General features: G+C 33.3%; 3 protein-coding genes across 4 annotated transcripts; 2 read left to right on the forward strand and 1 right to left on the reverse strand.

Moving 5' to 3' along the window:
* The first annotated feature begins 590 nt into the window (after window positions 1-590).
* LOC148603224 (uncharacterized) lies at window positions 591-4,497 on the forward strand. The gene is made up of 2 exons (XM_088552522.1): window positions 591-3,906; window positions 4,403-4,497. Exon 1 carries the CDS (start codon window positions 880-882, stop codon window positions 1,936-1,938), a length of 1,059 nt encoding a protein of 352 aa, XP_088408648.1. The 5' UTR covers window positions 591-879; the 3' UTR covers window positions 1,939-3,906; window positions 4,403-4,497.
* Window positions 2,104-2,742, forward strand: LOC148603225 (uncharacterized). The gene has a single exon (XM_088553372.1). The coding sequence runs from the start codon at window positions 2,104-2,106 to the stop codon at window positions 2,740-2,742; it is 639 nt and encodes a 212-aa protein (XP_088409498.1).
* Window positions 4,498-5,852: 1,355 nt separating the features above from the next.
* LOC148603226 (neuropilin-2-like) lies at window positions 5,853-22,313 on the reverse strand. 2 transcript variants are annotated; one of them, XM_088552524.1, is made up of 8 exons: window positions 22,160-22,313; window positions 14,097-14,273; window positions 11,033-11,185; window positions 10,081-10,174; window positions 8,386-8,513; window positions 7,919-8,059; window positions 6,737-6,909; window positions 5,853-5,931 (listed from the first exon to the last, which is right to left on the reverse strand). In XM_088552524.1, the coding sequence occupies exons 2-8, from the start codon at window positions 14,194-14,196 to the stop codon at window positions 5,887-5,889; spliced, it is 834 nt and encodes a 277-aa protein (XP_088408650.1). In that variant the 5' UTR covers window positions 14,197-14,273; window positions 22,160-22,313; the 3' UTR covers window positions 5,853-5,886. The 2 variants fall into 2 exon arrangements, with proteins under 2 accessions (XP_088408650.1, XP_088408649.1); XM_088552523.1 differs by lacking the exon at window positions 22,160-22,313 and adding an exon at window positions 12,531-12,643 and having other exon boundaries at window positions 14,097-14,269.
* Window positions 22,314-24,348: the final 2,035 nt, after the last annotated feature.

Here is a 24,348-nt window from a genome sequence, read left to right on the forward strand (position 1 = left end):
TATTCAATATCCTGAAATTTATGGTCATATTGGTATTATGATTGGTAACAACGTTCCTGATGCGTTTACTCCATACGAGGTTGCGACTGGTCCAGCAGGTTCGCCACATGCTACGCGGAGCAGGCTAGGTTGGATTGTATGGAATCTGGTCAGAAATGGAATAGATGAGACATCAAATGCGATAGGTAATCGGGCTCAAGTAGAAGTTGTTCAGAAATTAAAAGGTCATGACAATCTAGATACTCTCATCAGAAAATCTATGAATGTAGACTTTCCTGAACTCTTGATCAATGATAAGAGAGAGAATTCGCTTGAAAATAAATACTTCTTGGAACAAGTCAACGAATCGATAGAATTCAAAGATGGACATTATCATGTAGCACTACCGTTTCGTGATCATGACGTGAAATTACCAAATAATATTTCACAAGGGTATCAAAGGCTGAAAGGATTGAAGACGAAAATGTTACGAAATCAGAAGTTCAAGGAGAACTATGTAAAATTTATGACCAATCTCTTCCAGAAACAATATGCGGAGAAGGTACCGAAACCGGAACTAGATTAGGATGATGGAAGAGTGTGGTATATTCCACATCATGGGGTATACCACCCAAAGCCTAACAAAATTAGAGTAGTTTTCGATTGTTCGGCTATGTACATGAGAGTATCATTGCAATGCTCAATGCTCTGCTACAGGGACCTGATCTGGCAGATAACTTATTAGGAGTTCTTATGAGATTTCGTCTGGATAATGTACCTCTATTGGGAGACATTGAAATTATGTTCTACCAAGGTAATGTTCCGATAAAAGATAGAAATTACCTTCGTTTTCTGTGGTGGCCAAATGGAGATTTCGAGAACAAACCTGAAGTGTAGCGGATGACTGTTCATTTATTTGGTGCCACTAGCTCACTGAGTGTTTGTGACTTTGCTCTTAAGCGAACAGCCGAGGAACATGGAGATCGATTCGAAAAGGAAGCTTCAGAAACGATTAAAAAGAATATGTACGTAGATGATTGTTTAGTATCAGCTGAGACAGATGCCAAAGCAATATCATTAGTCGAAAACGTTAGATCTTTATGTAAAGAAGGTGGATTCAATCTTACAAAGTGGATGAGTTCTAGTTCGAAAGTCGTTAACTCAATTTCAGAAAAGGATCGTGCGAAGGAAGTCAAACAATGGAACTTTGATACTGAAAGTTCAGTTGAGAGAGCACTAGGAGTGTTTTGGTACATTGACAGTGACACATTAGGTTTCAAGATAAACCTTAGAAATCAACCTATTACGAAACGAGGAATACTGTCCACAGTTAGTTCAGTATATGATCCGATTGGCATTGTGTCGCCTTTCGTATTGTTAGGAAGAGCTGTATCGCAAAATGTGTGCAAACAAGGAATTAAATGGGATGATGAAGTCCATGAATCTGATCAAAAGAAATGGAACAGTTGGTTACATCAGTTAAATGATTTGCCTAATGTGAAAATCGATCGTTGTTATAAGCCGAACGAATTTGGAAAAGTTATTTCTGTACAGCTACATTGCTTCTCAGATGCCAGTGATATAGGCCTAGGAATGGTATTCTACCTTAGATTGGAAGATGAAAATCACAAGATACATTGCTCATTTGTACTTGGAAAGTCGGGAGTCGCACCTCTTAAAACTATTACAGTTCCTAGAATGGAACTTACGGCCGCTTCGAAAGCTGTTCAGTTGAGTAAAGTCATTTTGGACAAACTTAGTTACAGCATTGACAATGTGTTCTATTGGACTGATAGCATGACTGTCTTGCGATATATATTTAATCGAAATACTCGTTTCCACACTTTCGTCGCAAATCGTCTCGCTCTCATTCATGAAGCAACCAACAAAGACCAATGGAACTATGTGAACACAAAGTTAAATCCAGCTGGCTTAGCTTCTCGTGGAATGACTGTTTAAAAGTTCGAACAATGTCCTCAATGGTTTAGGGGACCAGACTTTCTTTGATTACCAGAAGATAATTGGCCACGATTAGTTGAAAATTTGAAATTATCAGAACAGGATGTCGAAGTGAAACATTTTGCGAACACATCTACAATAGATCACTCACGTGGACAAGATGGAATGGAGAAATTGATCTCAAAAGTATCGAACATCAACAATATGAGAAGAATAGTAGCATGGATTTTGAGAGCTGTTAGAAATATGCGAGAAAGAATTCAAAGTCAACATCAGCAGAATAATCAACAGCACTACGAGAATCTCAAGGACTTACGTTTGAATTTAGAAGAAATTCAGAAAGGTGACATTACATTGATCAAATTTGTACAACATCAGCATTTCAAAGATGAATTCTTGAAATTGAAATCTGACTCTTCAGTAAATCGATCATCAGCACTTTACAAGCTTGATCCATTTTTTGACAACGATGAAATACTTCGAGTAGGAGACAGATTACGTCGCTCAGAATTAGAGAACACAATGAAGCATCCAATTATCCTTCCGAAAGACTCTGAAATATCTCGTCTAATTATCAATGACGTTCACAGGAAAATTGGCCACTTAGGTAGAAATTCGATTCTTGCCCGTCTCAGAGAATGTTATTGGATTATTGGTGCTAATTCGCTCATCAAAGGCATAGTGTCTAAATGTGTGATATGTCGGAAATACCAATCTCCCGTTGTACAACAGAAAATGGCAGATTTGCCAAGTGATAGAGTTACACCAGATATGCGCCCATTTACAGCTGTCGGAATCGATTAATTCGGGCTATTCGAAATTAAGCAAAGGAGAAGCTCTGTGAAGCGTTATGAAGTCATATTCACTTGTTTGAAAAGTCGAGCAATACATTTAGAAATTGCGAACTCGTTAGATACAGACTCTTGTATCAATGCAATCAGGAGATTCATTTCTAGAAGAGGAAAACCGTCCATCATCAGATCTGACAATGGAACAAATTTAGTAGGTGCACAACGTGAATGGACGGCAGAAATAGACAAAGTATGGGAGAGACTTATTCGTAGTGTTAGAAAAGCACTGTATTCGATTATGAAAGAACAGAATGTTCGTTTGGACGATGAAAATCTGCACACATTGTTTTGTGGAGTAGAGGCGATTCTTAACGGAAGACATATTACAACAATCTCAAGTGACATCAACGACTTGAAGGTGCTAACTCCGAATGACATTCTTTTTCTTACAAACAATAATAACTTGCCTTCAGGAATATTTGTGAAAACGGACAATTACGTAAAAAAAAGATGGTGACAAGTCCAATATTTAGCGGTTCTATTTTGGCACCGTTGGACCAAGGAGTATGTACCCTTATTGATGGAAAGAGCAAATGGAATAGACCAAAACGAAATTTGAAGGTTGTTGATTTGGTCCTAATCGTAGACAATGCTCCAAGACATTCGTGGACAATTGGAAGAATACATGAGGTGATAACGGACAACCTTGGCGTAGTCCGTATAGCTAAAGTGAAAACGCCCACGACAATGTTAGAACGATCCGTATCAAAATTTTGTTTGATTTTGGAGTCAGATATTGACAATTAGTGAAAAGCAACGTAGTATTAGATACATTTTGAATTTCAGGGTTTATTATTCGTCTAGTCTATTTGTGACAATCAGAAACTTTACTAGTCATTTTTGATTATTTGATTTATAGGCTTTTTAGTATTTTTAGTAACTTTAGTCAATCTAGTATATGTAGTAAGATAATTGCGTTTTGATCAACCCAATTAAGGGGCCGGTATGTTATGCCCAAAGTTTTTGATGCTAGAAATTTGTTAAAATGTCTAAAATGGACACTTTACGCTAATTATTATTAACTCCCGTTGTTCTTTGTTTGATATTTTACTTGGAATTTACGACAATCTTTCGTCAAATTGGAGACTTATTTCGAATACCATGGTCAACAAATATGGTAGGTTAATTATTTAAGTGCCCCAGATAAGGTCTATACACTTGTTATAGTTTGTGAGTGTCTATTTTCATGAATTTTGATATTTGGTCAGTGCACAATAACCTACACATAGATTTCGATAAACAAATGGTTTAATACCTGGTATATACCCTTGAATATTGATTATATTGAATTAAAATGTATTTTTACATATGTCCCGATATATTTTTCCGTGAAAACGAGATTTTCCAGAGGACTCTATGTTCATTTTTTTCCCGGCACGTTAAAGTGATCATTTTTGCTAATTTTCCAACAATTTATATTTTCACTATTAAACTTCAAATTAATACTTTTTATAACTTTCTATATTGATATAAATTTGGTTTTCTCTTGATTCTAATTTTTTCATCACTTTTTCGAAACTGTATTTGAAATATTGTTTATTATGAATTATACTATTAATTTCTACATGTATGATGCTGTCAAATACTTAGTTTGTGTATTTTGTATTTTTCAGTCAATCGTTTACACATCTGAATAAAGAAAATGATATGACATTGGCTATTGGTATAATTTTCGCCACAACAGACGGTGTCCAAATTACCACACAGGGAGAATACTCTAGTTTAGCTCTATTCAAACCTTTAGGCTTCTTTATACGCTAATTATAACGAAATTATTGTAACTCTGGCTTTATGAAGAGCTAAAAATATGGCGTTGTAAATAAACGTTTATAGAGTTAAGTTCATGCTAGTCACTTCCAGGTGCATTGTCATACCGGTTAATTTTGAAGTTGTTAAGCGTTACGCATTTAAATGGGACATGCATCATTGTTTCTCTGAAAGCTTTGTACATGGTAAAAAAAAAAACTGCGTGTTTAATATAGTTTTCATTTAGACAGTGTTGTAGTGCACGAACGAACTTCATTACAGGGTGTCCTGTATGAGGCTAGGATATAGGTAGTTGATATTGACACATAAATCTGGAAAAGCAAACACAGCTATATAACATATAAAGTATTCAATGATGAGTACGCTTGTATACACTTAACACCGTACACTATACAAGAGACCTTACTATCTACTGCAGATTTCAAAATGTTGACTGGTCATTTTCACAGAAAAACTTGCACATACACAAGACTCCCGTTACATAATTAATTTACCCAAGGACCTTTTGAGCTTTACTGAACTACTTAATTCTGCGCTATGCAATTGGCTATTTTACCCATAAAAGACTCGGTCGTGTGCACCTGTCTGTCATGGACTATCTGTCAAGAAAAAAAAACTGCAAAAACGGAAGTAAAAGATCGTCCACTTAAATGTGTACACTGGCAAATCTATATTATAACGCGTCATTTAACCATAAACTGTGCACACAGTAGTAATTTAAAGTAGTGTTTAATGAGTAATTTTAAGGATCCTAAACTCACATGTTATTTGACCCTGACGAAGGCCTTATTTGGTCGAGACGTTTGTATATTAATATAATATTTACTTTCACTTTCGAATTTGACACCGATCATATCATGTAGAATATCTCGACGAGCGCGTGAGAGCAAGATGGGATATTCGAGATGATAGTGTCAGTAACGTCGCTTTTTTGTTTTCATTTTAATGTGCATTTTGTTTTTAAACTACTTTTTCATGCAAGAAGTGCGACTACACACTTGGTAATATGACACATTTGTGGCGAATGTAGGACGGGACTACCAATAAGCAAACTCATCCGCTTCTAGGGCCCGTTGGTACTGCTTATCTTGTTCTTTGTACTCTTAAGTTTCGTTCTGGTAATTTTTTTTATATTGATTTTTGTGAATTATTTTTCCAAATTTGATTTTTTTGTCATAACTCTGTCTTTATTTATTTATTACAGAAGAAATATTTCCCACTCTTCAGAAAATATTTTAAATAATGCTATTTAAATTAAAATACTTATTCTCAAGGAAGACAACAAGAAGGAAGAAACATTTTTCTATGCTTTTAATGTTATATACTGTTCTTAGTTGTTATAGTAGTGCTTCTTTTTGATGCACTTTATTACTTTCTGAAATGAAATAGAATATATAATCAATTATTCTGTTTATAACTATTTTAATTTCATGTGAACGTATATTTACATTCATATTCAAATAAATGTACTGTAGATTCAAACAAATCATATATCATATTCTTAACAAATATGTTTTCCTAACAGCAAAGCCAATGTTTCACACATTTTCACAAAATGGTGAGTTTCCATTTATTGACTTAACTCGGCGGGTGTTTCTAGAAAAGCAGAGGACGCTTACCCTACCGGTGCACCTGGTCCATGCTCCCAGTTTTTAGTGGAGTCCGAGTTGCTCATTTACTTTTGTTACTTTGTATGTATGGTTTTAGTTACTTTATGTTCTTTGTTGTGTATGTCTGTTTTCCATGTCTGGTCTTTGTCCCTGGATTACATTCTTTTGATTACCGCTATAACCTTGGTTCCCTTGATTACTCTTTAACGTACGCATCAAACATAATCAACAGGAATGACATACACTCATTTCCAATATATATATCCGGATTGTCTCTCTTTTACAACTGTAATAATTTAAGTCAAACTCGTTCGAAAAATCAATTAACATTTAGTATGCTCACTCTACTGGTAGTAAAAAAACTCAGTGATCTACATGAAAATCTACCATTTACAATTAACAACGAACTAAATACACCATCACAAACATACACAAATACCAACATTCAAAAACTCATAAGAGATGTATCAAACGTTGGAGTGGAACAAGAATTGCTGCGAGATTGAAATAGTTTGATAGAACCTCAAGCCTAACGTCTGGATCAGTGTGTATATCTTAAACATGATAAACCTTAAACGCCGTGGTAACAATATCTTCTGTAGTTGTACCACTGTCTCCCGTGGTTGTACCAATATTCTTTGTAGTGGTACCGATATCTGTAGTGGTTGTATCGATACCGTCAGTGGTGGTATCGATACCGTCAGTGGTTGTATCTATATTTGCAGTAGTAGTTGGTTCACTAACTGGGAAATGAAATATCATTTAACAACAGATGGATCAGAAAAGATTTATTTCAGATGCAGACGACTATAACCGTTCGACTTATCTCTATTTTGGGGAAATAGTCACTTTGATAGAACCATACTAAAAAAAATAGTGCTTTACATTTTTGAAAACATCCGAATAATTCGGCAGACTATAATATAACTATACATGAAGATCACAAACAATATCAGGTTCAAATCACAAACATGTTTGACAGATGAAATAAGTAAAATTTTGACCAATGACATTAATTGTAACAAAAGTACTTTTTGAATATATTTGATTCTAAGTAAGTATTACTTTCAAACACTTTTTGTCTGAAGAATTATTTATAGTTCAGATTACCAATCAGCACCTTCGTCATAATCTCCTTTGGTAAACTACATGTCCTGAGACAATTAATTAATCAATAGCAAAACTTTTCTATACCATATACTTCTACATGTATAAACAACAGAAAATAAGAGCGTTTAAATGAATATGACGATCGATAAGTCTTTATTTTTATTAACATTTATTTTATTTTATAATTTCATGCATCCATCATTTCCGTATAGTGTTTTTTAGAGACAAATATGAAATATGGACTTGTTATACAGCAAAATATGGAGAACAAAATTGGGCGAAGTATTTCTCAACTGAAGCCAGCTAATTTGTTTTGGCCAATTTTATTACAATTCTTCAATTTAATTTTCATTTGTATCAAAGCATTTTCGAATTATATCAAATTTATTTTGCTTACATTCAAGATTTCCAATTGAACCTATACTATAATATCGATGAAAGCGAAATACATGTAAAAGTAAGGCGATCCCGCATCCCATTTATGGGATCCGGTGCCGGGCTGCGCTAAATATGAGAACCCTGTTCAGTATAATTCCATGTATATGAAGATTATTAGAAAGAAAATATAGGTTAAGTCAATTGTCCATGCCTTAAACAATGTTTTAACGTCGAGAACTAAAATGAAATAATAATTAGTATTACCAATCTCCCTATAAGACAGGAAAAATCCGTTTCGTGTTACACCGATATCTGAGTGAAACTTAAGACTGATCGATGTTCCATTGCTTGTGAAGTTTTGCATAAACCGGAACCCATCCTCCTTGCATAGTGTTGATATGGTTTCTGCAATACACCGTATTGTGCTAACTTTACAACAGCATAAGGACATAATAAGAAAAGGATACATTTTAAAACATGATTACATACCCCCCTCCAAAAAAAGAATAAAAACAAAAAACAAAAACAAGAACAAAAACAAACAACATATGTGAAGAAAACATTAAGCCTTTACTGCATTTCAGAAAAAAAAGTTCCCTTAAAGAACATATTTTATCTTAAATCAATATTTCATAAAACAAAATAAACCAAAACAAAACAAAACAAAGGATATACAGAAAAGAATGCGAAATGGTCAAATAAAATAATGTTAAACTTCTAAATTAGGTTACCAGTTTCAGTTATTGTCAGGTAATCATATTCACAATCATCACCAATTTCAATGTCCAAGAACTTCACGTCTATGAAAACACTGCTTTTATTATTCGTAGTTGTAATGTTCCATTTACAAGTCGTTAAACTGGGAAAATTACGAAACTTATCATTTTACTATACATCGAAATAAAAGATAAAATCTTGATGAGAATGAATAGAAGTGACAAGATGTATTCTATAGTAAAATTATCTTAAAATTCTCAATTACCTCTTTACAGCAGGGAACTCTTACCCTGCCGATGCAACTGGTCCATGTTCACATTTTAGTGAAGTTCCAGTTGCTTATTTACTTTTTTTCCTTTAAACGTACTATTTTGATAATTGTATGTTTTTCGCTGCGTGTGACTTTTTTCCATGTCTGATCTTTGTCTGTGAATAACATTATTTTGATTTCTGCTTTAAACATGGTTCAATTGAATACTCTTGCAAGTCTGGTATTTATTATTCGAATATATTCTTTTGATTTTCGCTGGAATCTTAGTATACTTAATTACTCGTTCATAATATTCGAAATAGCAATATTATTTGATCATAAATAACAAGTACTTCAAACGTAAACCAAAGAGCCTAAATTGCTCGCCTTGCTCGAGAAGCAACATTCTATGTCTGTTAATAACGCTGATTCAAAAATACCAATCATATCAATTTTCGTTATATTTTGTCTAAAATTTCTGAGAAGAAGATTTTTTTAAAGTGCAGTAATCAGAATTACATAAAAGTTTGACCACAGATAAATATCATCATGCTGAAATGTTTTACCCATGTAAGGATTAGGTTAAACCTAATAGTCTGGAGATGCAAAAAACTTTTGTCTGACACTAATGTTCCATTTTTGGTAACGGCGGCCATGTATGTTTCAAAATTCTCCACAATTTTTTTTTTGCAGGAACAACGTAAGGAACATTCATACTAAGTTTGTTTCAAATTGGTCGAGTGTCAGAGAAGAAGATTTGCGAAGGAAATAACATATAATATAGCGAAAATACATACAAAAATGGAAATAACTCTAACATGGCTTAAAAAATCTACACATAAAACTTGCTCACTGATAGACCTCATCACTTTTAACACAACATCACTTTTACACTAGTAAATTTTGCTAAACCGAACGGACTTGGAAAAATGTGTGGGAAACTTCTGTCTGACCCTATTGCTATTTTAATAACAGCGACAATGTTTTTCAAAGGATAAAAAATCCCCACATCAGTTCTATGCAGATTCCCTAAGGAAAAACCAAGATAGGTTCAAATTAACCCAACTGTTTTAGAGGAGAGAAGCTTTCAAAAATTGTAAAAATCGACGATGGAGGCCAGGTAATGGCTATTGCTCAAATGACCCTTATAGCAATGTGAGCTAATTTTTTTTACATTATTCATTGTATGTTCAGTTATAATAAGATAATTTAATTATGCACAAATATTTTGAAACTAAATGAAAATTAATGTAGCAGGTCTTTTTTCGGGTGAACGCGGGATTCATTATGAAATGTTATAGTAGATATTTTAGTCAAACGAATTTTGAGATACAATTGCCAAAATGAAATCACGCAATAAATATTGTAATGACTATGTATATTCATAAAACCGAGATATGATATTTTATAAATCTCAAGGCTACAATGAACATACTGAATGAATTAAATTGATACATACTGTGGATATACAGAGGGGAAGTTTGGGCTTGTCAAATACTGCTCAAATGCTGTTGCTGTTAACATCTGTGTCGTTCCTGTGCATCCAGTTCCAGCTGCAACAGAAAAAGATTGGATCATTGAAATGGATCAATGTAAGTGAAAACAATCGAATCGATCATTAAAGGTATGAAATTAAAGCCAACCTGTTTATATATTTCCAAATGAAGGAACATAGTTTAGCCAGATCCTTTGATCTGTGATTCCACTATATAGATGAAGTATTATTAAGACACAATCTTAGCTTTAGGGATTTCATACATTGCATCTACCCCAAAAAAATTGAGATAAAGGATACTACAGACACTGTGAAGTCAGTCTCGTATCTTGACCTACACTTAGAGAGCAATGGAAAAGGAAAAACTATTGACCAAACTATACGACAAACGTGATGTATTATCATTACGTATTCTCATATTTCCTTTCATCTTTGGCAACATCCTTTTAGCAACTGCATATGGAGTTTTCATACCACAACTCATACGTTTTGCCAAAACTAGCTGTTACAAAGCAGATTTTTTGTACCATGCTAGACATCGTTCAATTAGAATTTGGGAACAGGGTTATGTTGCTACAAGACTAAAAAGTATACTGGTCGTCATCCTGAACTTAGGATCGATACGGTGTATCCATCTACACAATATGAACCAATTTTGTCAACGTGTTATAGCTTTCATTTCCGTTTTCGTCTACTCCGGACTTTTTATGAGCAACTGGGTGGATGCTTCTAGAAAAGTGAATGAAACCTACACTACTGGTACACCATGCTCCTACGTTTTGGTGGAGTACAAGTTGCTTTTTTACTTTTGTTTCTTGGCACATATCATTTTATGTTCTCTGTTGTGCGTGTCTGTTTTCCCTGTCATGTTTTGTTAAATATGTATTTTAATATTTAATATTGGTTGAAGAATTACAAAAATCATCTGCAGACATCAAAAATATTTTAAAGCCGTTATCTGTAGAGGACGTAATTGCATCTGATGAAAACATGGTAAACATATTCCCAGTCATTGAAATAATGGTAGTCCCAGTTGATGAATTCCCACACCTGTTATTACTGGATATTCCTACAAGCAAAATTACAATTATCAATTTAAACATAGAGTTCAGGATTTTTTGTTAAAAATATTGAAATTTGTGTACATTATATTGATTTGATAGACTTAAAAAAATATATCATAAATAGCAATACATTCCTTTTGACACATATTATCGTTATGTTTCAGAAAGCCTGCATGTAACACTATAGAAATACATGTATGTTTTCTTGCGTCCTAACCAGGTTAGCTTCTGGGTAGGGGTTGACTATATTAATAAGTAATGTATGATTATCTATGCAAATCTTACTGTGATCTTAACGCCTTGTTCCTGTATAATGTCTAATAACTAGGTGCCATGACCCATTACAACGTGTCACAAGGTGCCTTCAGGTCTTACAATGCGTCCCAGGTGCCGGGCGCCCTAACAATGCTTCAATTAGTAATGTGTAAGGATATGCTCCTTTGATATCTTGTTACAACTCTAATTCTAATTCTGGCTGCGCAGTAATACACATATATTATAGTGCCTCTTATCCCCCGTATCGTTGTATGCGTAATTAGATACAATTTAATTAACTACAATCAACTTACCACAACTAACAAACTTTACTAACGTATAATAATTGCTTTTATATCACGTTTGGAGTGTCCATCTAATTGTTATGTCGATTTCAAAAGTGTCATAATCATACGTACATTTCATTCAACCCATTTTACTATACCAAAGTAAATCTTATCACTCTTACTTATCTAAAGTCAGTTTCCGCGTTAATCTATCGTATCCTATTCGCGTGTACCTTGCATACAGGGTATTAGAATCTTCGTGTTAATATACAACCAAACCAGCACCGAATAGCATAATAACCTTAAATAAATTACTATTTTGTGGTTGTTCATTCTCGTCCATAAGTGGACGTCTAATATTTTGTGTGTTCATTATAAATTTGTAAATGGGAGACATTATGTTTGCATAGATAATACGCCTTCTTTGATATTGTTAAAAGAGTTATATAGCGAGATTGAGATAAGTCACAATCAATCTTATCTCTAGTGAAATTTCGTCACAATATCTCTTTTACTTACACAAAACCCAAGACACAGCAATATATATAAATTGGACCATTTAAGAAGGTAGACCTACGGTAAGAGGAACAACTAATACAAATCATTGTAACGTTTGTATTCACAACTTTATACCAATCTTATGTAAGCATCGAAGTAAATGGACTGATTTAATCCTGTTTCAAAGCAAAGCTTGAAAGTCTTTGGTTAAATTGAATATGATACAAACATATCACTGATTGAAGAGTTACTTCCCTTTCCCTATGTCTACTTCCTTAATGTAAGTTATTGTCATTTTTCCACGTCTTACCATTGTATACATTCAGAACGTCATTAGGACAGGATGACTTTAATTGATCGATTTGTAATAACATTTTTTTTCCAACAATTGAAGTTGATGCTAACCAGCTGCAATTCAGATTCCTAATAATTGAAACAGACTTAACAGTTACTCAAAACGGAAAACGTTATTATTAGCTCAATGGTATACTTAATCCTGTAGCTACGGAATGGCTAATAGTTACTCAATATTCGTCTCCTGTTTGCCTTTTTTCCGAAAAAAAAAACATTTCTCAAACAGTTAACCAATTGTTTTCTAATCAGTCCACGTCAAAATGATGACATTATGACCTTAACATTCGTATTTCATATTACAATGAAACGTCGGAACAGAACATCGCTTTGTTTTAGTAAAGCAGTATTAGTTGAGCCTTCAGAAAAAAAAAACGAACAGGAATCGAAAGAATATTTGATACAAGCAAATGGGAGGGTTTGTAAAACCGACTTTTTTTTTGGTGAGAATATTTATTGAATATTATATACATTTAACTAAATTTTCGATGTTCTATTGTTGTTCCAGTCGTGTGGAGATTGAAATCGCGTGAAAAAATAAGAATATTTATTGTCAAATTGTTATTTCACAGGACAGTGGAAATCGAAATTTATTGATCGTGTTTCAGATAAAAGAATAGAATGATATGATTAAAGTTCCTTTTTATACATAAGGGAACCACAATCCTTGCAGAAATCATAATACTGTAATAGTAAGGGACTAAGACCAGACATGGAAAACAGACATACACAACAAAAAGTATACAATTACCAAAATAATGTATACAAACTAACAAAAGTAAATTAGCAATCCGGACTCCACTTAAATCTGGGACTGCATGGACCAGGTCCACCGGTAGTGTAAGCGTCCTCTGCTTTTCTAGAAACATCCATTACATTGTTCATAAAAAGTTATGTTAAAGGTAGTCGAAAGAGGAAAAGAAAACTATGACAGAGAACAAATCAGTTTTCATGGTGGAGATGGTTACACCGTAACGATCCTACGAGGTTATGATGACGAGTTTTTTTAGCACCATAAACCCTTTTCAGAAACCTGATTGTAGGAAGTTTAGCACTATACAAAAAATATGCGTATTTACAGCAAGCTCTGTAATAACGCATGAGTTGTGATATGAAAACATCCATATGCAGGTGCTGAAGTTGTGTTGTCACAGATGAAAGGAAGGTTTTCAACACGGAACGAACCTTCATTACGTCGGTCGTATAGTTTGGTCAAGAGTTTTTCTTTACCATCGATTTCAAAATGTAGATCAAGATATGAGACTGACTAAAAAATCTTTGTAGTAATATTTATCTCTAGTTAATTGGGAAAGATGCAATGTATCAATTCTTTGAAACCATAAAATATGACATTGTGAATAAATCGGTCCTCATGGCGCATTTGAATACACGACAACGGTACACGAGTTCGTGATATGGACCATTAAACGTCTGTAGTGATGTTTTAAATCTTGTAACAGCATAACCCTGCTCCAGAAGCCTAATGATAGCACGTTTCAAAATGTATTCGTGTAAATGTACTTACGGTGCGTATTCGTTTGGATACCCCGGAGAGGTAATAGCAACTGGATAGAAACCAATACTAAGGTTCTGAGTACTTCCGGTGCATTGTCCGTGCACGCCATGTAATACTGAACATAACAATTGTAGCAATAGCAGTTTCACCGCTTTATGATGTTGTTTTAACATTGTCATACAAGGTCTGAAAGTAAAATAATAAAACAAAACAAAAAACAAAACAAAACAAAAACAAAAAAAACCACGCAAATCTTTAGTAAGACGAAAACTGTAACATCTGAAATCCTGATTTTTTTCATTTCCATGTTTTTTCTCTAACTAAATAATGTCAAAAATTACAAAAGGATACAGGGACTAAAACAAGACCGTTTTTTTAAATAATACACGTACTCAAAAATGTTCCAGTGGCAATCAAAATTTGTCGACCCCATTATCCTTGTGTCCCATCCCTTTTTCATTTCATCATCATTTCATGTTCATTTTATCATCAATTTCATGTTCATCGTCTGAATATAGCTGAAATATTACTGCTCGGACGTTAAACCATATCAATATTATTCAGGCCCTTGGATGGTTGTACTTTCTTGATTGTTCATGTTTGCGGCTTGAATAAGTCGAAAAAAACAATTACGATCAGAAATGAAAAAGTCTTGATTTTTCATAAAACAAAGCTATACTTTATCTTATCTGTCGATAACCGCATATCATTTGACAACTTTACCGACACAGTCTTTATTGGGAGAACCTTTGAAGGTGATCATCAAGTCGAGACTTATTTGATGATAATTTTTGTCTACAAAGTAAATAATCTTCAATCATACTTTATAACCTGCGTTGCAGTGTATTTTCAAGTGTGCTCCACGGCATTGAGGTTAATTCAAAAGACCAAAATAAAATATAACAATCATTCTTTATAATTGTATTTTAGTATCAAACTTTAAAGAGTAAATCATTTAAAAAGTTTGATGACTGCTAAGTCACATCACAAAATTTGGTCTATGAGAAAACGTATTACTTCTGAAATTAAATTATTTTATGATACTTTCAATGTAACCAAATACAATGCGTAAAATCAAGTTATACATCTATCCATAATTAAAAGGGTTGTCCTTCTGAACAATGACGTCTACCATTCGTTATCTTAAAGACGTATTCAAAAGCATTTAAAATACAAAGTAATGGTACAATCTTGTATCGTTACTGCTTGTCGAACGTCCGTGCAATTTTCTGGTCATTCCACAATATAAACTTGTATCAATACACCATATTGTCTGAGGTTTTTGTTTTTGTTTTTGTTTTTGTTTTTAATTTTAATTTACTTTTATATTTTGAGGGTTAGACTAATTCAATTTGGTCCATGTCTAAACGATATCAGTACCAACTTTATCTTGCTGATATCTTCAGTGAGCTTATGTATATACACTTTCAGTAAAATATATCAGACAACTGAGTCATTCATTCATAAAAAATGTATTGACATGCTTTACAAGTATTGGAGCATCGACGGACTGATTAGTAATGTAAGCAATCTGTTATTTTAAGAAAAATAACAGATGGATTAGAAGAGAAATAAATCCAAATTTTCGTAAATTTTGTTGTAAATTTATAGGGTTTGCTACACAGTTTTTAATGAGAAATCCAGATCATGTTCGGATCATACACAAGTTTTGATTCGGAGACGTAAACACATACTTGGCGAAATAGATATGCAACCTGTCTGACAAAATGGCATATTTTTCCCATATGTTTAACAAAAAAATTTGAACATCTCTCATGAAACAACTAATTTCCGTCTGACATTAATTTCGGTCAGGCCCATTTCACCATGTCTGTTACGATATTTAAGCTAAAGTTATGAACTTCAGTGTCAGTTTTTGTAAGAATCAGGCAAAACGGGAAAATTCAGAAACATTTGTGTCAAAATCCGACCTATCAGACAAAATAATTTCACTCAAGGAAGCATTCTCTATTTGAAAAGGCCGTTATTTGATCCCAGAAACACTGGATTTGCTGATATTTTTGTTCAAAAGAATGTTGGAAAAATGAGGTTTATGACAAAGTTGTCTGCCTTTGAAATGTTTATTCTCAGTGCAATTCAATGAATTTATAATTCAATTTACCAATATGATATGGAAAATCTTGTCTTTTTCACTCTTATTCTGATTATGAAAAGAGTACAAAAAGTCAAATTACACTTCTTTTAAAATGATGGGCCTCATACCATGTTTCATTCTTACAGAGACTGACACTTAAGTAAGTAGTAAACTAGTATTTACATTTATTTTGCTGTTCTTGAAGTCTTAACTTCCGAAAAAGAGTGTTGTTTGCAGAATTAAGTAAACAAGCTACATGTATAATGTTTTAAAATAAATGTCTATATATTATTTGTATTGATAAAAAAACTAAGCAACTTCCGTGTGGAAGGAATTGATGGTCAAAACGAGTGTGTACATTATGCCATTTCGACAATACAATATTCAAAGTCAATTAAACGAAAATGAAAATAATTTGGCAAAATATAGGATGAATAACGGAAAAAAAAGATACTATGTTCAAATATTGTCGGTATTTCCGTATTGATAAATTACAAGAAAGCAAATAACATCAGATATAACAAATAAGTGTTCTTATGTATGTTCATATATTTGGAGAAGGATACTGTAGAATAAACATTGGAGAAGGATACTGTAGAATAAGCATTTGAGAAGGATACTGTAGATTAAACATTAGAGAAGGGTAATAAAATAAACATTAAAGAAAGATACTGTAGAATAAACATTGGAGAAGGATACTGTACATTAAACATTAGAGAAGGATACTATAAAAAACATGAATGAAGGATGCTGTAGAATAAGCATTAGAGAAGGATATTAAAACAAACATTAAAGAAGGATACTGTTGAACAAACATTTGAGAAAGATACTGTAGAATATATATGAGTGCTAATATTGCTCCATTGAATAGTAAGGGTATCAATCACTTACTTTATGGAAGAGTAATCAAGGGAACCAAGGTTATAGCGGTAATCATAGGAATGTAATCCAGGAACAAAGACCAGACATGGAAAACAGACATACACAACAAAGAACATAAAGTAACTAAAATCTTACATACAAAGTAACAAAAGCAAATGAGCAACTCGGACTCCACTAAAAATTATCAATCACTAACTTATAGGGTCAATGACAATTGAATCAGTAGGACATTCAATCTTATTATATAAATTTAATATCAAATTGTTCATGTATGGTATCATGGTCTATAGGGAAACATTTACACTCATCAATAACATCCATCAGATGACATAACAAGACATTACACATAAAACAATTTTTTGCCAATTTTACATATTATATATATATATATACAACGTCTCAGAATGTGACGACTCTATTCGCTACACTGGTATATCGGATCAAATTGATACAGGGAAGATATGTAAACATATAGAAAGGTCTGAAAAATTCCCAACCATGTTAGAACTGTCATTCCCTCCGCGGGACTCGAACTCGTACCGCCGTGACATCTATGGCAACACAGCCTGCTCAAAGGTCAGCGCCCTAGACCACTCGGCCAGCTAGGCTATAAAATATAGCTTTCGCTGGCCGGGTCTTTCCTCCTCGTAGGATTAATCTAGGGCTGTAACTTAGTACATGATGTATGTAGTACGAGACAGTTCATTTAGGTGTAATTATATATATAATTATTTAATTATATATAAAGGTGACAACTCTCCGGATCCGCCTTCATTAGAATAAAAGACGCATTATTACATATCCGTTGCAACTGGTGCATGGTGGGATCAAGATACATTGAAAATGGGTTTGTCAGTCGAGGATCCTATGGATGAAAATCAATAAAAAGATGACAACCCCTCTGGATCTGCCACTGTGAGACCATTGTGTCAGACATCAACCGTTGTAATTTTCCTGAAGGTTTTGAAAACCTAACAAGGTGAGCTATCAACATTAAATATTTCATAACTAAAGTCCACCAATATAAAGGACAATTTTACAAGAGTAAGGGAATCCTATCAACATTCTACAAAATCTAGTGGATTTAATTTTTGGGAACCATCTATCAATGGTTATCTATCTACATTTTACTATAATGCTATTAGATAAATTAGATTGGAACCTGTTAACAAATAGTTTTAAAACAAAAAAAAATGGTGTTTTCAAAAGTTGTATGGTGGATTACTCTGAAATAACTTAAGAACCAGATAAATAGTTTTCGATAATATATAAATCCTGCATTATTCATAAGAAATTGCTACTTTTTACCTTGATTAGTAAGATGTAGCGTTCATGGTCATCCCGGTTAGATATGAAAAATTCCTGTGTTAAGTCAAATTTCTCCTACTTGTGAATGTTTAATATAATCAATCATTATGGTTTGTTTGGCTACATTTACTATTTAGTTTTAGCTTTTAAATCACTGATTAATACTGTCATTTATCACCGGATCAAATTGATACAGGGAAGATACGTAAACGTATAGAAAAAAATCCAAACGATGTTAGAACTGTCAATGCAACTTTCTGGTCGTTCCCTCTGCTGGACTCAAACTCGTACCGCTGTGACATCTATGGCAACACCGAATGCACCTATACAGTCGTGACATTCTGAGACGTTTGTATAATATTGATTTGTTGTGACATGCATCATTAATTTGATCCTCTATCCTACATAATCACATCTAAATGAACTGCCCCGTACTACCATACATTGTGTGCTAAGTTACAGCCCCAGATTAATCCTACGAGGAGGAATGACCCGGCCAGCGCATGCTGTATTTTTAAATCCTAGCTGGCCGAGTGGTCAAGGGCGCTGGACTTGGTGCAAGAGGGAACGACTAAACATTTGCATCGCAAATTTGAGTTCTAACATTGTTGGGAATTTTTCGGACCTTTCTATACGTATCTTCCCTGTATCAATTTGATCCGATGGAGCAGTGTAGCGAATACAGTCGTCACATTCTGAGACGTTTGTATACTATTGATTTGGTGTGACATGCTTCATTAATTTTATCATTTATCCTATATAATAACATCAAAATGAACTGTCCCGTACTGCCATACATCGTGTACTAAATAACATCCCTAGATTAATCCTACGAGGTGGAATGACCCGGCTGGCGAAAGCTATATTTTCAAAGCCTAGTTGGCCGAGTGGTATGGGGCGCTGGACTTGGTGCAGGCGATGTTGCCATAGATGTCACAGCGGTACGAATTCGAGTCCCGCCGAGGGAACGACCAAAACTTTGCACCGCAAATTTTACACAGTTCCAATATCGTTATGAATTTTTCAGACCTTTCTAAACGTTTATATATATATCTTCCTTGTATCAATTTGACCCGATGAAGCAGTGTAGCGAATAGGGTCGTCGCATTCTTGACGTTTATATATATATTTATCATAATTCTTTACATTCCTCGCGATCAGACTGCAGTTCTTTACATCTGCTCTCGAACATGCCGTGCTTGACAGTGGGACAAAGGTGTGTAATCGAAGGAAATTTATCCATGATTGCATTAGTCTCTGTTCTTGCCTTTTTGAGGCAAATAAAACAGTCAATGTAAATTGATTCAGTACATAAATACTTTGATTTTTTTCTTTTTTGTTGACAATTGAAAATTATTGATACTTGTTAATTTATCGTGATAGGCTTTTGTTTAATATTAGGCGATACTTAGGCTTGCTTTGTAGTTAAAGATCGTAAATAGTGATTTTTACTACAATGTAGTAGGAGTATACTTTAAAAGACAGCTTTCAGAAACTAACACATCTGTACATGTATTAACATTTTTTTTTATTTATTGTCTTAATTATAAGATGAATGAACGTATTTCCGTTTAAAAGATGTCAGTGCGTGTTGCGGGTTTTTTTATATTACTGCACCAAGATTCGGTAGGGTCTAAACTGTTTAACCCGTACCCAAATATTGTTTTGCAAAGTACTTATTCTTACGGTATGTTATTAACTGAACATTGCATGACATGTGGAAAAGTCCGTTTCAATTCATTTCTAAAAAAGAAAATGATGTATGTTTTTGTCCGATATTTCTTGTTTAATCGTTTTCAGAACTCTGAAGATATAAAATATGTAAACGAAAGTTCGGAAGTTACCGCACCTAACTATTCATTGCTATTTAAGTTCGGAAGTTACCGCACCTAACAATTCATTGACTATTTCTCACTTTCCTGTCCCCATTTTACGTTTTCTAAAGATATTAAGAGGTTAAAACTTCACCTTAAGACCTTGGATAAAGTTTTGAAAGATTTGATACGAGTATAGTTCTAAATATCGAAGAAGAGTTTTCCTATATAGATAGATTAAATACTGTCTAATCAGTAGTTATAACTCATGCTTTCAAGACTTAAATGAAAAACTACTGCAATATTTAGACAGTAAATACCGCCTAACTAGTAGTTATAACTCGTGTTTTAAATACATAAATGAAAAACTACAGCAAAAAAATAAATAAAAATAGAGATTCAGAAATAATCATGATTTAAAATATCTGATCAAAGTTTGAAAAAGAACCATGAATTGCAAAAACATAATGCATATCATCTTAGATCAACAGTAAAGTCTATATGACTCACAGTGTAAAAGTTTAGCGACGAACCGGATAAATTCATTTTAGGTCGCGAAATGGCGTAAGTAGGGAAACCTAAAATCTTTCCGAAACCTTGTCAAATACTACCCCCTGTTTCTGAACAATGTGGAGCTTTCGGTTTGTGTATGTCTAAATAGGTTTTAAAAAAAAACGTTTTTTTTTCTGCTACGAGGCAGATAACTCTTGAACGACAATTGATCACGTCTCACAGGCTGAATTCCAAAGTCTTGTCTCAGTTTGCAATAGATAGTAAAAATCTTGTTGTGATACTATTTAATCAGAAGCGGACAAATTGGGCGGAAGAAAAATAATAATCAGAATAATCAGAATAAACACAAGAAGGTATTCCCATTGAAATGGGAAAGACCGTAAGTATTACAAGTAAAGGAAAGAATATACCAATTAAATAGAAAATATTGATTTCAAATGAAAATATTAAATTGTTGCTACCAATACCATGCCATATTCAAAATAAGATGTTTTATTGTAATGTATTGTGACATCATTATATGCCCCCAAAAGCATGTTAGTTTCACACTCAAGCTAAGTGTATATATGGAAAAAAATATATATGTGTTAGCAATGGGCTGGTTCGATTACGCCAAATTCAAAAACCATGGCCTAAACCAGAACACGTGAAATACATGAATTTAAGACGATATGCAAACAAATAAACATGACCTCACTTACAAAAAAATCTGTGAGTGATAACATGTGCTCCAGAAGGATGAGCATGTGATGCATTTTCTTTTCAATTGCCATAATTGCAACTTTAAAATCGCCATGCCTTATTTCTACAACTTCTAAAAATTTCCCGTTTTCAAATTGATCTGTAATTAATGATAATTGGATGTTTTTGTTGATACAAATTCTAAGGTCTCATCGACAAGGAAGAAAACACACTTTCAATTTCATAAAACATCATCTGTGTTTTGAACTGAAATAATTAAAATCATCAAAGAAGCAATAAAATCTTCCTGCCCACTAGATATTTCTCAATTACCCTTACCAAATATGAAATTGAAATCTAAAGCGCCTATTGGACCTATATTAGATTATAGAAAATTATAAGTTCAAGAAATAAACGCCGATAAAAGAGGCGGGAAATCTGTGTACACCGCATATCATTACTTAATGTGTTCCATCCTCGAGATAAAAAATCGGAGTGTTGTGGTTCGAAGGCTATTCAAGGCATTCCCTAGTTAACAAATAAAGCATAACAAATGTCTAGTTCAATGTCTTCATTAACATATTTCTTTTACAATGACGTCAATATTTTTCAGGTTTTGTAAGTAATGACCCGTCAATGGTATGCCTATAACTAATTGTACCATCACAATTGCAGCTAACACTATCTGCATACATTGAATGTTGGTAACAAATAAGTATAATTGTAATTTATATATTTTATATTATAACTCTATTCAATATATTCTATGTAAAATTTACCTCTTGTTAAAAGTCTGTTGTACACACGTCCTATCTTTAGCCGTGTCTTTCTCTAAAATGGTCAATCTAAAACAATAACATCTGTATGTATATTTGTACTTGTCTTTCCTTCTATTTATTCAGTGAATTTTTTTTTATCAATGGCAACACCTCATTCACGTGATTCAACCTGCAGATTAGTTTTCCACTTTTGAAGGCCATTATCACTTATAAGTTATTTATGAACAGGAAAAGACGAAGTCATCTTCTTCCTTGTACGTAGTTGAATTATAAACAAAATTTGTTGAGCTTCAAGTGGGTGGATCCAATAATGCAAGTTAGGGGACGTAAAAGGAATTAAAGTTTTTGAGAATTAAAGAATGATTTTGGAGGTAAAAGTAGTGAAAAGTTAAGACTTCATGCCAAAAATATGTTTCCTAATTTTAGGGATGTATACCTCACATACATCCACGCTTAAATGTTTATATTATTGTTCAATAAATGCTTTCCCAAAAACCAAGTGTAATTTTAATTTGATAGTTGTGTCTTTAAGGAATTTATATATTTGGTCTTTTGTAAAATAGTTATTATAATGATCACGCGAGAAAAAACATATGCTCTGTCATATACATCTACTGTATAAGGGAGTATAAGTTAGCCAAGATTATATCAAGAACTATTTTTTAATAATAGCCACATTAAAAAAATAATTGATTAAAGGAAAACTTCTGAAATGTTTCATATGATGCTTAATTCTTATCTTCAGCATCTCAACTAGTATATTGAAAAACGTCAATATTACCATACTAATGCTAAATAATTAAAATAGATGTCATATAGGCGAGTGCCAATTTGGAAAAGATCTCCCGTTAAGGTTATTAATGTATCTACCTAACACATGGATAATTTTGTATGGATTGAAAGAAATGTCATCATAGCATCAGATTGGTCGTAAACGTTTCCCATTGTCGCATTTCTTAAACATCTCGCAAGATCAACGACATGTCGAAAAGCTTGTAAGTATACAATGAAATTCAACCTAGTATATTTTGATAACTATTGATGCTTAATTGTATTTCTTCTTAATAAAAAATCATTGTCATAAATAGAAAAAAACATAAATAATCAAATACAACGACATTATTATTTTTTATATTTCTCATTAAATAAACAATGTTTACATCCAAATGTCCTTTTCAATCATATTTCGAACACTGAAAGGATTTATTCACTAAATAAAAATCAATGATGTGACTCTTTATTTTTCAAGCCTTTGAAATAAATGGCGTTAGAGCTCTGTTCTCTATTTTTCGTGTTTATTCCGGATTCATTTTAAGTATTGATTAAATAGGAATATTCTTCAGAAAACATGATTCAGGGGATCGTCCCAGGGCGCACCGGAGCAACCTCTAGCCCAATTTTAAGTATTTGTACAAGTTGGCTTTTATTACAAAATGCTCAATATACACTTCCGCAAGGTAAAGCTTAGATTAAATAACAGAAGTTTCCTCGCTGAAGAATACAAACTGATGCTTCACACGTGCTCATCGACGTTCCCAGATTTAGCACAGGTGAGTCTATTAGCATTTAACGTAATAATTGATTGAATTAATATTCTCTGAGGTGTCAGATTGACAGAACAGGTATCAGTGTGTGAACAAATTGCTCCTTCCATTAGATTGCCAAAGCCAAATCGATTGACCAGATCAACAATCTCTAGACCATTTTGTCAGTTAATGATAATACTAAACTTAATATGCAGCAGATGCTGGTTTATTACCGCAAGGAAAAGGGAAATTTATAATAAAATCAAAATCGTCTCGTTTGTCATATCGACTGCCTCTTATAACATTCATCTAAATATATATATATATTATGATAATATATATTTTCATATTCGGTGGTTTCCCAATTTCCGGGTTGCCATTAGATAAACGGAGTTATTTTATCACTTCCCTGCATATATACATAAATAAACATCAATCATTTTCAAAGCTTAAACAATTATTTAGTTATTATTGACGTTTAGTTATAGATATGCTACATTTTACATTCAATGTTTATTTCCAGAGGTAGACATAGAAAATTATAGCAGTGATAAGACCTATACTGCCACTACACTCTCCAAAGAAGAGCTAGTGGTATACCATAAATCTGTGCCATCCCCTTTGCGGTTCCTTACCAAAGATGATGATTGTGAATTGCCATCT

This window comes from Perna viridis, chromosome 11 (assembly GCF_037379345.1).
Source record: "Perna viridis isolate PV_CMFRI_1.1 ecotype Kerala chromosome 11, ASM3737934v1, whole genome shotgun sequence".
Taxonomy (NCBI): domain Eukaryota; kingdom Metazoa; phylum Mollusca; class Bivalvia; order Mytilida; family Mytilidae; genus Perna; species Perna viridis.

Coding starts and splice junctions, on each gene's coding strand:
- LOC148603225 (XM_088553372.1), top strand. CDS start 2,104: ATGGAGAAATTGATCTCAAAAGTATCGAACATCAACAATATGAGAAGA.
- LOC148603224 (XM_088552522.1), top strand. CDS start 880: ATGACTGTTCATTTATTTGGTGCCACTAGCTCACTGAGTGTTTGTGAC.
- LOC148603226 (XM_088552523.1), bottom strand. CDS start 14,266: ATGACAATGTTAAAACAACATCATAAAGCGGTGAAACTGCTATTGCTA. Junction 8,514..10,080: donor TTCCCCTCTGTATATCCACA/GTATGTATCAAT, acceptor TAATTTTCCCAG/TTTAACGACTTGTAAATGGA. Junction 5,932..6,736: donor TTGTTACCACGGCGTTTAAG/GTTTATCATGTT, acceptor ATTTCATTTCAG/AAAGTAATAAAGTGCATCAA.